The sequence below is a fragment of the Abrus precatorius genome, unplaced genomic scaffold, assembly GCF_003935025.1.
Source record: "Abrus precatorius isolate BTA unplaced genomic scaffold, Abrus_2018 Scaffold2, whole genome shotgun sequence".
In the NCBI taxonomy this organism is placed as follows: domain Eukaryota; kingdom Viridiplantae; phylum Streptophyta; class Magnoliopsida; order Fabales; family Fabaceae; genus Abrus; species Abrus precatorius.
Genome location: NW_020874362.1, coordinates 7,678,720 through 7,694,710, shown reverse-complemented (window position 1 = coordinate 7,694,710; position 15,991 = coordinate 7,678,720). Strand labels below are relative to the sequence as shown.

The 15,991-nt window shown below is 27.3% G+C and overlaps 1 protein-coding gene across 1 annotated transcript; it reads left to right on the top strand.

Annotated features, from left to right (window-relative positions):
* Positions 1-6,989: 6,989 nt before the first annotated feature.
* LOC113859386 (protein IQ-DOMAIN 1) lies at positions 6,990-7,630 on the top strand. The gene is made up of 2 exons (XM_027492176.1): positions 6,990-7,232; positions 7,460-7,630. Exons 1-2 carry the CDS (start codon positions 6,990-6,992, stop codon positions 7,628-7,630), a joined length of 414 nt encoding a protein of 137 aa, XP_027347977.1.
* Positions 7,631-15,991: the final 8,361 nt, after the last annotated feature.

The window sequence follows — 15,991 nt, the reverse complement described above, 5'->3', positions numbered from 1 at the left end:
GTAAAATATAAATTTTTTAACTCACTCTTATGTGAAAAAAGTAAAATCATATAACTTAAAGAGAAAATTTATTCTTTGTAGAGTGAACTATGAACCCCGTATGAATTGGTATTTGCCCTTGAAAATAGATATACATAGGGTAGAGTTTGGTTTTGGCTAGTGTCTAGCTGGAGAGACAGAGACATAAAGGACACGCAGGACACAAATTCGAAAGACACCAATGTATCTCATGAAAAAAAAGGGACACTGGTATTCCTACTCCAGAGACATGGAAGGTAAACTTTTGAAGACAAAAATACCCCTCATAATTTTTAAAAGTTGCATAATTTTTAAAAATAGCATAGACTGCCCTCATAATTTTTATATCCAAACACAATACAAGACGCAATATACCACATTCTGTTCTCACTTTCAAACACAATACACAGATACAAACATTAGTGTCTCTGTCTCCAGTGTCCAAGGACAATATCCAAATGCTACCTAGGTGAACAACCCCCAGTCAGTCATAATATTTAGATTTAAAATGAATAAGTTATAATTTTTCTAAGAACATGATATGATATATGACAATCTCTAACTTAAATAAAGAAAGTATTTCTCGAACTAAAATATGTAAGGATTTGTTATGTGCCAACATTTTTGGATGATAATAGATACTCAGAGGGATACAATATCATTTATTTCATAATTTTTGAAATTATAATGAATTAATTATGAATTTTCTAATATGTTGGATACTAGAAATGGTATTCTATGAACGAAAGAGAGAAATTGAGTTTTGTATTGATTTTTGTGAGTGAGTGATTTTTGTTTACATTTTTATATAAAATTAGACACTTATAGAAAGAAAATCCTAGTAATTTCATAATTTTTGGACTTGTGTTGATTATGTTATGAGTTTTGCAAGTTAGTGTATGAAATTTGAAAAATCTAAAATTAGCCATGGCCATGAAATGAATTGTGCTCTTATTTTAAAGGACGAGTGATTATGATAAATTTGTACCAAATGAACAAGTTAATGACTGTCATTTGTATTATGATTGAGAGTTAATTTCACAAGGAAAATGATTAAAAATATGTTAGGTACAAGTAAGGGGTAAATAGTATTGGTATGACCATAGGAGATAATAAAATACTCAAGTCCTAGCAAGAAACTAAAATTAGCTAACTTGTGTTGTAGACAGTGAGAAATATGTTGAACTATCCTAACAAGAACTAGAACATACCGAAATTGGTTAGAGTGTGAACTGCTAAAAGTGATTAGAATAGATTTGTGCACTATTACTCAGTACCCTATTTAGAATATTGCACCTATGATATTATCCTGATTGCAGGTACAAAACTCTCAATCATCTACTCATAAATTAAGAAGTGGATAATTAATTACTCCACAAAACTATCCTGATTGCCTTATGATATAATTTGTTAATGATTTACTCACTTTTTTTAGTTTTATTTCTATAAACTACATTTTGAATGCAGAATAAGTGCTAGAAATGTACCTACCGACTACACATATAACATAACTTTTAGCATGGGAGTTTAAGATTGGAGTTCTACCACCTCTAACCAAAAATCATATTAAAATAAATAATTGCAATTATAATTGTAAAAAATTAAAATGGTATTAAAAATTATGTTGGATGTATTAAAATAAATTAAAATTGAAATCAAACTTTTAGGTAAATAAAAAAAATGTACATATTAAAAGTATTAAAGTTAAAATTTCAATAAAAAATATAGTTAGTTAAAAAATATAATTTATGTTGTACGTATTTTTAAAATAAAAATTCTTGTTATTACATATAATAAAAATATGTGTATATTGTAGAATAAAATTATTAATTAATAAATATATTTACTAAATAAATGATATTAGATCACGGTTTTAAGACTCAGTTGCCTTTTTAATCATTGAAATTTGGTACACTTAGAAACAAGTTTTAAGCTATGGTTACTGTCACGTTGTGAGCCAATTTATAGTAGTTAGCGAAGACTTTCTTGCAGAAGCCTGATCACATTTTAGGAAAGATGGTGAAATTATCATTGAGTGCAAATCCTCTTATACATTTGTTTGTTTAGTGTTAATACCAATTATTCTAAAAGTGAAGCGATATTGAACGGGGAAAATATTAAGGTTTAATTGTTGAACCATAAGCAAGTTTTAAGTTAATATAAAAGAATCATTTTGCATATTTGATTAGATAAAAATTCATAATAAATAGTTAAAAAATAGAAACTCTTATATGAGTTTTTGTTGGTTTAAAAAATATTCCAATATTAATTTAAAAATCTGAAAAATTCTATGTATGATTAGCTGGTCCAGTCGATTATTAAAACTATATTTAATACTATAATTTTATGTATGATATTTTATATAACAATGAGATAGCAAATACGTTAAATTAAAATAGAGAAATTGAACAATGACTCGATCAGTATCGTTAGATATAGTGGTTTAAAGGGGTGTCATAGGTAATGACTTTGTTTCTTCAATGCCTTAACTTCATCTTTGGGCAATCATTTTTTTCTTAATTGGAGTTGAAAGCAAGCATCCTGTTTGGCTGAATGTCGGAACTCAGAATTTCCTTAGTAATTAATGTTTGGTTTGCTTTAAAAGTTAAAAGTTAATGTTTGGTTTGCAGGGTTTTCCTTAGTAATTAATGTTTGGTTTGCTTTAAAAATATTAGTTACATTTCCATTTCAAGCGTGTTAGGTACTAGAGATTGTTTAGAGAGACCAAAATTTCCCTATTTCGTAGGAATTCAATGGAGTTATACACACAGTTGTCATGGTCGTCGTCACCATAAAAACAACGTTTTTGGCAAAGTCAATTTTTTTAAATAAATAAAAGTAGAAGTAAAAATAATAAAATGTTATTTTATTTAACAATTTATAATGTTGTTAATATTATATATATATATATATATATATATATATATATATAACAAAATATATAATTTAATACTTTATTATAAATTATATTTTAAATGACTAAAACTTAAATTTGTCCCTAAAAGATGGGGAGTTCTTCAATTTATTCTTTAAAAAAATATATTAAAATTAGTACTTTGACACATGATATATTATTCATTTTAGTTCCTAAAAGTTAGAGTCTTTCAATTTAATTCCTAAAAAATATGTATTAAATCAGTTCTTAAATTTGTAATTAATCTTTTATTTTAGTCTCTTATAATTTATTAATTAACTTTCAGAAAAGTAATAACATGTGTAATATGAAATGCTAATTAATTATTTCTTTTTAACCACATTACACTTTTAAAATTTAAGCTTAATATATTCAAAAAATATGAAAAAATTATAATTCTTAAAAATAAAAGTAAGTTGTGTATGAAATATAAAATAATAGGTTAAAGTATATATTTTACTTAATATTAAGGAAATCTATACTATAGTTCATGATTTTCTTGAAAATATTTTACATATTTATTTTTGATAAAATATAAATTGATATTATTTAAATTTTATAAATTATTAAAATTTATAAATATTCAAATTTTAGACTAATTATGACTTAGAGATGAAAATAAGTCAAGCTATTTAATAGAAACTTATAATCTAACCTTTTTAAAGTCTAGTTTTGTTTGACTTATTTAAGTAATAGACTTACTTTAAATTTTTAATAAACTTAATTAATTGAATAAGTTAAGTTTGAGCTTAAAAAAATATCTTAAGTTTAATAGAATAGTCTATTTAAGACTCATGAAATTTATATATAATAATATATTACATAATTTTATATTATATTAAATAAATTAAATTTTACAATAAATAAAATTTTAAATTAGAAATTTTATTGCTTTTCGTTAGAGTTAGAAATTATCTTTATTATATATTCTCTAAGGGAGGTAGAGCGCTGCTTGTTGAGTTAATTAATTATTTGATTTGAAAGTAATAAATAAAAATATATAATTTTATTACAAATATTCAAGGTGACAAACTATTTTTTTTTTCATGATATTTATAAAACATACCTATTTAAAATATTTGATAGCCTATTCATAAAAAAATTTAATGATCTATTAAATATTTTAATACAAAGTAGATCGTTAAAATAGTTAATAAGTCAAATTTGACTTTTAAAAAGGTCATTTGAGACTTAACCAAAAAAAAAATCTATGATAAATAATAGATCAAACTCAAGCTTCAACATTATCAAAATAAATCAGGCCTACTCATACAAAGTTTGACATAGTCTATTTTCATCCCTAATCATAATATCATATAAGAGATCATATTTTGTAACATTTAAAGAAAATATGAGTACTTATAATATAATTTTTTAATTTAACATTTTATGTTAATCATAAAAAATCAACAAAAAATTTACAATAAAAATAGAAGGGACTTGACAAAAATATGTTATGTTAAAAACTATATAAATTTTTTTTATTGAATTAACTAAAAAATTACGTAAAAATATTTAAAAGATTATTATTACGATGAATGAATTATCCTTTTAAAAGAGACTTTGATTATTATAGGCAAAATTATTCTTTTTGTCCCCTTAATTTTAAGGTAAAATTCACTTTCGTCCTCTAACTTTCTTTTTTTAGTTTATTTTAGTTCTCTAACTTTTAAAAAAATTTCAAGTAGGTTCTTTTCTGTTAAGGATCCTAACTCTGTTAAAAAGTTTTATTATTTTGTATCACGTGTATTATGCATTATTGTTCATCGTCTTCCTCCTCAGATTTAGGATCTTGTTTCCAACACCTTTTCTTCTCTTTTATTCCTTCTCCCTTACATCTTCATCTTCATCTTCTTTTACTTAAAACTTCATCTTCTTTCCACTAACACCAAACACCCACTCCCAAATCGCAAACCATAAATAACTTAAATTTCTAATAATTATTTTTCATCTCTTATAGATCTAAACACTCATTTCCATTTTTTATTTTATTGATATTTTATGCTACTATGACCTCTCAAGCCTTCATTAACAAGAATAATGTGTTCTGAAAGCTTAAAACACAATTGAAAGTTATTGGGTGGCAAAAGCAATGTCTGGACGCGTAGTAGATAAGTATAAGAGCCTTCTCACGGGATGCTTGTAGCTCTCTAAATCATGGTAAAAGTGTTCCCATTATTAATGAAGCGAATTGTTAGTGAGGCGAAGGCTCACAAGAGCTAGTGTTTAGGCCAGTTTGGACATGAGGAAGCTAGCCTTACTAAGGATGCTAAGACAAAATTGTCTCCGAGAGAGAAATACACCCATGAGAGAGAGAAAGTTCCAAGCTCTAAAAATAACGTAAAAGGCCAAGGTCTTTGATTTTAAAATGATGGTCCAGTCATTGCTTGATGGAATTAAATTCAGCCATAGAGTTACGTGAAACTACTGGAGATGAAAAATGAGTATTTAAAAAGTTGATTTATTTATGGTTTGAGATTTTAGGTTGGTGATTGATATTAGTGACAAGAAGATGGAGTTTTAAGTATAAGAAGACGAAGATGAAAGGAAGAAAAAAGAAGAAAATGTGCTAGAAACAAGATCGAAGATTTGAGGGAGAAGATGATGAGTAACGCATGTGACACACAACAAATTTTTTTAACAGAGTTAGAATCTTTAACAGAAAAAGACTTGATTGAAACTTTTTAAAAAATTAGAAGACTAAAATAAACTTAAAAAAAAAAGACGAAAGTAAATTTTACTTCAAAGTTAATGGACAAAAAGAGTAATTTTGCCATTATTATAATTACACAACTAACTAAATTATTTCATACGTGCATGATAGAATTGGTTAGTTAACTCTCACACAAAATGAGAACCTGATTCATAAAATGTAATATGACAGTTACCTTAATTAAATATTTTTTTAAGATACATAAAATGCAACATGGCATGCTAATTAATTTTTTTTATTTCATTACATTTAACGTATAAGACTCCTATCTATGTGAGTTAACATTCAAGAACTAATTAAAGATAAATCACACATTCAAGAAGTAATTTGAATATTTTTTATCTAAAGAGCTAAATTGAACAACTTTATGTTTTTAATTGTTTTAAATGTAATTTTCACTTTATTTAAGTTACTTAAAAATTACTTTTAATTAATATATAATAAATAATAATTATAATATTATTAAAATATATATAATTCATTACTTTTGTAATTTAATACAAAAGTTATGTTAATTCTTAACTTGTTTAAATATATTTAAAGTTAATTCTTACAATCAATTGACAGTAGTAAAAATTAACGTAAATATTTACTTTAACTTTCAAATTAACATATTCAGTGATATGTCACACTTAAAAAAATATTATATAACTTTTATGAAAGTAATTATTAATATATATATATATATATATATATATATATATATATTTAAATCTAACTCTTTTTCATAAAACTCTAAAATTGTGATTTTAATTCTCATTTGTTCTTGATATTTATTGTCTAACTTCCAATATTTATTTAATTAGTAAATAACATATGAAATTGACATTTGACATGTTATGTGAAATTTTTATTGTTATTATATTCATTAATAATAAGAATTAATGTAATAATTTTTTTAATGATTAAAACACTAAAGTTAGAGATAAAATTATATATATTATATAAAATTAAAAAATACAGCGGTAAATTACTTTTTTTTTCTTGTTGAGAAGTGAAACCTGAAATAAAACAGCATTAGTGGAGTATTCTTAAGATCCCTGAATCTGTGAGAGAAGAATTTGTGATAGCAACAGTTTATTTTATTATATTGGGAGGAGTTGGTTGAGGTGTGCACTAAGGAATGCTTTGAAATCACAGTACCTGACCAGTCAGAAACGAAATCATCCCACCACGTTTTGAGTTTCAGAACTCTGACAACACTAGAAATTGTGAGCAAACATGTTGCCCATTACTCTCCCCTTCCTTTACGCCACTTCCTCCTACCAAAACGAGACACATTTAAATCAATCACATTCACACCATATGCAAACACTTCCATTCCAAACAAAGATAACAAGTAAAATGGGTGTATCCCACAAATGGTTCAGAATTGTTCGTGCCAAGTTCCTCAGATCATCCAACAAAGACATAGTTCTCCCTCGCTCTAGCATTTCCACCAACCAATATGAAGAAGCAGCCATACTTGGGAATAAAACAACCACCGCGGAACACTACAATTTCCCCACACCAACAACTTCGCCAAACACCTTCACCCAGGAAGATGTCGCCGCAATTAAGATTCAAGCTTATTTCAGGGGACATCTTGTACGTAATCTTATCCCAACCCCGGATCATACCAAATTCGTATGACCAGTCATAGGATCACATTTTCTAACATTTTTTTACATCATTTTTATAATTTTGAATAAATTTGAATTAACAACTAAGAACATGTTTAAAAGAGTATGTTAAAAAAATATATAGCTAATATTTCAAAATTCCTGTAAAGGCGTTAATGTTGATAGAAATATAGTTGATTGGTTATTTGACAGGCGAGACGAGCATATCGGGCTCTGAAAAGCTTGGTGAAGCTGCAAGCATTGGTTCGCGGGGTGTGGGTGAGGAGACAATCGCGTATAGCAATGCAGTGTATGCACGCACTTGTACGATTACAAGTCAGGGTTCGTTCTCGACAGCTTCTTGGTAGCTTCAATAAGGATTAATGAATCACTAATTTACAAATAAAGTTTGATTTTCTGTTGATGAGCATTTGGTGACTTGTAATATTCTACTTAAGGTGTGTTTGGAAAAATTTTATGGAAAAATTATTTGAACTTATAAAATTAATTTATAATTTTTTATGTTCAAATTAATACTTTGAATTAATTAAATTGTTTATTCAAATATATATTTATTGTAGGATCTCCACAAAATGACTCCACACACAAAATTAACATTCCATGATCAATCTTGTGTCTTTAAGCTTCTTGCATCTAGTCTTGCATTTCTTAACATTTACAGGTGAATCAGAATAGTTGGGTGCAGGAAGTGGATGAGAGGACATGTTTATTATACGAGAAATTTAAGTGGGAATCGAAGTACAATGCAATTGAATCTTGTAAGAGTAGAAAGTGGAAACAACAAACTCGGTGGATGTTTGGTCAGTCTTCAATGAAACCAAAAGTAGTATGGAGATCAATTGGCAAGTGTCCCAAATTGTAACAGTGGTCTAAATTTACATTAACGTTGTATCATCTCATTGTTAACTAACACCTCATTGGATTTTATTTGATTGAGTAGAAACATTCATTCATTCAAAAATATATATAATACAGGCATTGAGCCAATCGTAGAGTTGTTATCAATCATTATGTTATGTATTATTTTTACTATTTGTTTGTTAATTATCATTATTACAGCTATCATTTTTAGCTTATTATACCATCCTATCTTGCATGTAGCATTTTGTCATTTGGATATTTATACTTTATTCTTGTATCACTTCAAATATATATTAATAATTAAAAAAATAGACTTTGTCTAACAACTTTTTATTTTTATCATTTCATAACTTCTGCATTTGAATTAAAGGAACTAGTAGAATTCAATACTACCACTCAACTTCCCATCAAGCTCAATTCTTCAAACTATCTTATCTAGCCCAAACAAATCAATTCTTTTTTCATTCGTCGTGATCTTGTGAGCCATGTCACTGGCAAAAAATCTTCTCTCTTCCAAAAAAAAAAAAAAAGAACTATTGACATGATTCTGCAACCTTTAATTCTAAGTTCTCTTTATAGACTCACCAAGATAAACTACTTTATCTTACTCTTTTTGATTTTTGTGATCCTAAAGCACGTTATGTTATGTCCTCTATTGACATTTTCCATGATACTGGACTTACTCTTCAATGTGTCTTCTCCAATACGGAACATCTCAACTTTATCTATAAGGGCATGTCTTTTGTTTCTTGCTATCTGCAATCCATTCGGTCCATTGCTGATGAATTAGCTTTCATTGGACATCCTCTTAATGACCTTGACTTGGTCATTCATGCCTTAAATAGTTTGGCATTGTCTTTTCGAGAAGTTATTGCTTTTATTCATATTCATGACTCCTTAATTTCTTTCAATAAACTGTATGACAAGTTGGTAAACTATGAAATGTATCTATAATGTGAGGAGAGTCATCCTACTCCTATGCTTGTGACAACAAACACTGCTCAGCATAATGATACTAGATGAGAATGCTATTTCTCACAATAACAAGAAATCGTCCACAACTATTGTACCTCTTGTTTGTTAATACTATGACAAGACAAGTCACTCAACTAAATGTTGTTGTAAAATCTATGGCTGTTCAAACAAGCCATGCACACCATCTGCTAATGCAGCACACCTAATTACATCTAGTCCTTTATCTCCTCTGATTGGCTTATTGATTTCAAAGCATTTCACCACATTACTAATGATCTCAACAACCTCTCTATCAAGAGTGATAATACAGGAAATGATCGTCTACAAGTTGTCAATGGTAATAACCTTCCTATTATATACATTGGTTCTACCACTATTTCTACTTCTACTCCTTTGAAACTACACAATACTATATATTTTCTCATTGTTACACAAAATTTGATATGTTTCTCAGCTATGTCGAACTAATAAAGTCTTTATTTAATTTTTTCCTTGGCATTTTGAGGCGAAAGACATACACATGGAGGATATACTTCTACAAGAGTTGAATGAAGATATTGTATACAAATTCTCTCTAAGGTTACTCACCCTTCAAACTTCTTTTGTCATGACAATCATCTCTATTCATTTTGGCATCATTGTTTTGGCCATCCAGCTTCTTATGTCTTTCATCGTGCTCTCAAGACTAACAACATTCCCTCTACTGACAACTTTAGTAAGGTCGTGATTGTCTTTCAAATAAAAGTCACAACTTACCTTTTTCTAGGTGCACTATATCTAGTAGTTGTCTTTTAAAAATTGTGTACTCAAATGTTTGGAGTTGTGCTCCTATTTATTCAATTGATGATTTTTATTATTATATTATATTTATTGACCGTTTTTCAAAAGGTGTGGATTTATCCCATGAAATTCAAATTTAATGTTTCTCTCCTATTTTCAATATTCAAAAATATGGTGAAAAGTCAATTCAACACAAAAATAAAAACCTTCTATGGTAACAATGGTGGAGAATTTTTAGAACTTTACACTTTTTTCCAACAACATGGCATCACCACTTAACAACCCCACCACACACACCTAAGCATTAGCCTTTGTGAATGCAAACACTGTCACTTGACTAAAACTTTTCATTGCCTTATCAACCATGCTTACCTTCCATTTTAGTTTTGGCCTTATGCCTTTTAAATTTCAGCATACCTCATTAATCGCCTATACACCCCTAGCCTAAACATGACCACTCCTTATAATATCTTGTCTCATCAATCACCCAACTACCCAAAATTAAAAACTTTTGATTTTGTATGCTTTCCTTAGCTTAAATCTTATGCAAATAATAAATTGGAACAACGATTCGAATCATGCATTTGTTATAATTTTAAAATCCACAAAATTTTCACACGTTTAGATTTTTAAAAAAAAATATTTTTTTCATTCTTGTCCTCTTTTACTTTCCCACCTATCTGTACAAATACTCTAGGACCCTCGCCTCTTTCAAATTTTGAACAATCACCACCTTTATTCCTTACCCCTTTAACTAATATCCTTCCACTTTCAAATGTTCAATCCTATGAACCACCACCTACACTCACACCACTTAACCATCACCAAATCCTCCCACAAACTTACCACACCCCCAATTCTCACCTACATCCCCAGTACCTATAATCTCTGATAACATCTCACTTTTTCATCAATGTACACATCACTTTCAACTCAACTTCTTCTAGTCACAACTCCTAACTCAGTTAAATTGACTCACCCTGTGATTACTCATGAGAAGGCCGACATATCTAAACCAAAAAAGTTATTCTTAGTCACCAAATATTTACTCCCACTGTCTATGGAATCTAATGTATACTAAGGCCCTTTACCATATTGAGTGTAAACATGTTATGTCAGATAAATTTACAACTTTAATGAAAAATGACACTTAATATGTTGTTCCTCCTCAACCTCACTATGACATCATTGGCAACAAATGAATTTTTCGATTGAAAAGAAATACAAATAGTTCCATTGCTTGCTATAAGTACGATTGGTCGCTAACGATTTTAAGGACTTTAAGGAAACATCTAGTCCTATCATTAAGTCTTAAACCATTAAACTTGTACTGTATATTGCTATATCGAAGCATTGAACTCTTAGTCACATGGATCTCAACAATGCCTTTTTGAATAATACATTAATTGAGGAGGTCTATATGTCTCAACTTACTGCTTTATTCATCAAAATTTTTCAAATAATGTTTGCAAGCTTCATAAAGCTTTATACAATCTCAAGTAGGCTCCTCATTCATGTTACAATGAACTCACTTCTATAACTCAAGGTCTGATCCATCTCTTTTTATCTACAAGAAAGGTATTATTATTTTATATTTCTTAGTCTATGTCAATGGCCTTCTATTTACTAGAAATTTTCTTCTCAGTTTCAAGAATGCACTTGCTACAAGAATTTCTCTTAAAGACCTTGGAACCCTAAGTCATTTCCTTGGTGTTGAGCTTTTAATAACATTATATATGTGAGTTATTACCAAAGATTACCATGATTGATGTTATGCATGTATGCACACCAATGTCTACTACATGCTTGGTTTGGTTCCTAATGTTCTGACATGTGATCTTTCCTCTTACTGCAACATTATTGACTTACTACATTATTTATCTATTACTCGTCCAAATGTAGCCTTTGTTATTAATAAGCTCTCACAATCTATGAAGACTCTTACTGTTGTCCATATGCAAGCACTTAAGCGAGTTCTTTGTTATCTGAAGTCTAAAATATCACATCAGTTTCACTTAGTTCCTACAAAATGTCTTACTCTCGATGCCTTTTGTGATGTTGACTATGGTGGAGACACAAATGATAGGATCCATTGGTGCATACATAGTTTATCTTGGCCCAAATGCCATTTCATGGTCCTACAAGAAACAATTCACAATTGCTCACTCTTCAATAGAGGCTGAATATTGCATCATAGATTTAACCACAACTAAACTTCTTTGGTTACAAGTAGCCTTGCATGAACTTAAAGTTGATATTCAGCAATCACCAACTATCTTAAACAACATTGGTGTCACAATTGGGCGATCGCAATGATATGACAAAAACTTATTAAGAAAAACATCTTTTAGGAATAAAATGTTTCTAAAAAAAAATCAAAAGAGTCACCACCAAAGTTTATTAAAGAAAACATTGGAAAACTTTGAAAACTAATCTATGAAACCAAAAACAAGTTTAGGAGTCGTTTACGTGTAAGAAAGATATTAGCACCATATAATATCTATTTAAACAATGGTTAATTTAAATTATTGTCCAAATTTATTTTAATTTTAAAAAATATTTGTTTAACCCTAAACAAAAAGTGTTGTTAGTTTTATTTTTAAAGGAAAAAAATTTATTTATTGAAATATTAATTGGTATCTTTAGGAAAGGAAAAATATATATTTTAAAAATTGCTTTGACTTGACGAGTTTGTCTCCAACTCTTACGTATCCCTAGGTACAATGAAGAACTCATAGTCACGTAGTTCTATTATAAAAATTATGAAGTTCATTGATTAAAATTAAATTTAGCAAAAAAAAAATTATTTTGAAATTAAAATTATTTTTATAAGATTATAATGTTTAGGATATAAGATAACATGGCTATACACATATCCTACGAAAAACTATACAAAAGGTGAATAAATATCACATAACTATATTGCAAATTGTTAAAAATATTTTTATTTATAAATGAAATATTTAAATTTATATTCGAATTTGAAGATTTATATTGAAAAGAATTTAAGACAACATAGACTATATATATAAATCTTTTATAATTTATTGGACAATCGAAGATAATGTAAATTACACATCGATGTTATAAAAAAGTATACTAAAATAAAGAAATAAAATTAAATAATTAAGTAATTAGTTATTTAGTTTATTAAAGTTAGAAACAAATATGTTTGACTTAATTAAATAAGATAATCATTTAATTAAAAGAAGTTAAAATATAATTTGATAAATATATATTGATTGAGATCTAAGGTAACGTTAACATATAAGTTTTGATGATTTACAACACATAATAGTAGAGACGCTACACATTGACATTGTAAATCATTACAATAATTTTCATAGATTTATTTATTATGTAATTATAAAATAAATTTAATTTATCAATCATAAAATAAAATAAAAAGAATCTAAATTAAATTATGATAATCTTATATAATAATAAAACAATAATAAAGACCTTAATGCCAATTAACAAATAAAGAAAAAGAAAAGAAAAAAGTATATTATGATGAAGAGAATAATAAATTGACTTGTTTATTTATTTTTATAAAAAAATTGAAACTAATAACCAAACAAAATATGCATGAATAACAAATAAAAGAATAAAACAAAATCGAGAAAGAATGTTTTATTTATTTTTAAAATGAAGAAGATTTTTCTATAAAGATAATTAATTTTAAAAAATAAATAATAAGAAAAATATATTAACCTGTAATTAATATTCAACTTATTTACAAATAAAAATTATTAATAATTAAAATATGTAATTTAATATTTTTTAAATTTTATATATATATATATATATATATATATATATATATATATATATATATATATATATATATATATATACACACGTGTGTGTGTTAGAAGAAAAGAAAGAGTACGAACCAAGGCAAAGTCGCCGGTGAAATATGAAAAAGAAAGCTTATAAATGGCAGAGTGAAAAGCTAAATGAATAATGATAAGTATATTTAATTGAAAGAATGAGATAAAAAACAAAAAAGTCAAGTTATGTCATGCAGCAAGTCGTTGAATCAAGCCTAAATTAAAATAGAATATTATTATTAATTACTTCACACATTACCAGGTAAATTATATTAATCATTTGTACACGCTATTAGATAAGTTACATAACATTGGGGGAGGGGAGGAGAGATATTGCTAGAAAAGATACAACTTTCCTAGAAATCAAGAAAATGATCAAAGATTTATCGTACTTGATGGAAGAACTTCTCCAACACAAAGAGTCAAAGATGACAATATGCTAGGTAGAAGATAATATAGCTCTCTCTCTCTCTAGTTTTTTCTTCTTTTTTGTCTCTTTTTTTCACTTTTGTTAATTTTGTTCTAAAGATACTTTTTTTCTTCTTTGTTCTTCCTTTTTTTTAAATCTGTCTAAAATTTTGTTCTCTTAAAATTTTTGCCACTTTTAAAATTTTTCTACTCTCCATCTTTCTAAATCTCTTATTTATGTATTTATATTGGTCCGCTTCTCCATGTTTAAGGCTTTGTATGAGAAAAAGTTTTCTGTATTTTTTTTTTCTTATGCTTAAAGTGTTGGGTATAAGTCTATATAGTATAGAATTTTCATTTTCAAGAGTCTAAGCTTATTTTTCAAAGTTTTACATTTTTTTATTTAAACAACCTTATTATTTTTATTACTATTTTTTTAATATTTGGAGTTAGTATCTTCTAAGCGACAAAAAGTATTCTTCACAATTGTTGCAACTTATTTATGTGCCAACCCTAATTTTTATTCACAAATGAAATATCTTGCTATTAATTATCATTTTGTTTGTAATTTTGCTGCTAAAAATAAACTCAAAGTCGTTCAAGTTTTATCCCGTCATTAGCTTGCAGACTTACTAAGAAAGCCTTTCGCTACCACAAGACACAAGTTCTTTACATCCAAGATTTAAGTCATGAAATCCTTCTCCATCTTGCGGGGGCATATTAACTCAATCATAAATTGTTATCAATTGTTATGTTTTGCATTATTTTTATTATATTTGTTTGTTGGTTGCAATTGTTACAACTATCATTCTTAGTTTATTATACGGCGCTATTTCATAACAATTATCTTATAACATTTTGTTAGTTCGATATCTATTTATATATTTAACACTATTCATGTATCACTTTAAATACATAAGAATAATAAGGGAAATCTAATTTTTTTTACATGGCAAAAAGCCTATAAATTTTTTCCTACAATTCTAAATATAACGAGTGACGTTTTGCTTTTGATCTAAATACGAGTGACATTGAATGGAGAAGTAGGGAGCTAGGGAAGGGATTACAATTTACAGCGTTTTTGGAATCACATTAACATAGTGATAATTATATGTATATTTATTTTAACATTACTAATTATATCTGAATTTATGTGTATAAATTTATGAATGTATTTTAAATATAAACTTAATGGACTTGCAACTCGGGCTTTCGAAGTTAGAATGGAATCCGAGTCAAGACCCAAGCCAAAATTGCAGTACTTTTGGGCCCAATCAAATAACAAAGTTTTCATTATTTTGTCTGAAACAAAGAAAGATCAGTTTATCAAATTCAATGCTTTCCTCCATAAACGATCGACGACATTAATGACAATGGTTTGACAGAATAGACATATATACATATGCCCAAAGGGTAAGAATATGTAGTCTTCCTCTATGCTGCTTATAGCTTAGTTGCGTTTAAGGACGAAAAAAAAAGAGTTTAGTTGAATTTTGTGATTTTTTTTTTCCCCTAAATTGAACCTATCTATAAAAAAAGTATTGGTTTGACAAGATTTGATTTTATAAAATTTTCAATAAATTGAAATCATATTAATTTGATTAAAAATGAATAGGTTTGGGTTAGTTTGATTCATTAAATTTAATAAGAAGATTTTAGGTTGATTGAGTTGGGTAACTCTATTTTAGTTAACAAAAGAAAAATAAAATTAAAGAAAATATTTAAGTTAATTAATTGTTATATTTTTTTAAATAAAAACATTATATTATGGTGAGAATAAACTATATTAAATACAAACTACTAGTTATTTTAATGATATGTGTGTGTGTGTGTTGTACAACTTTTAAAAGTATTTATGTGATACTGA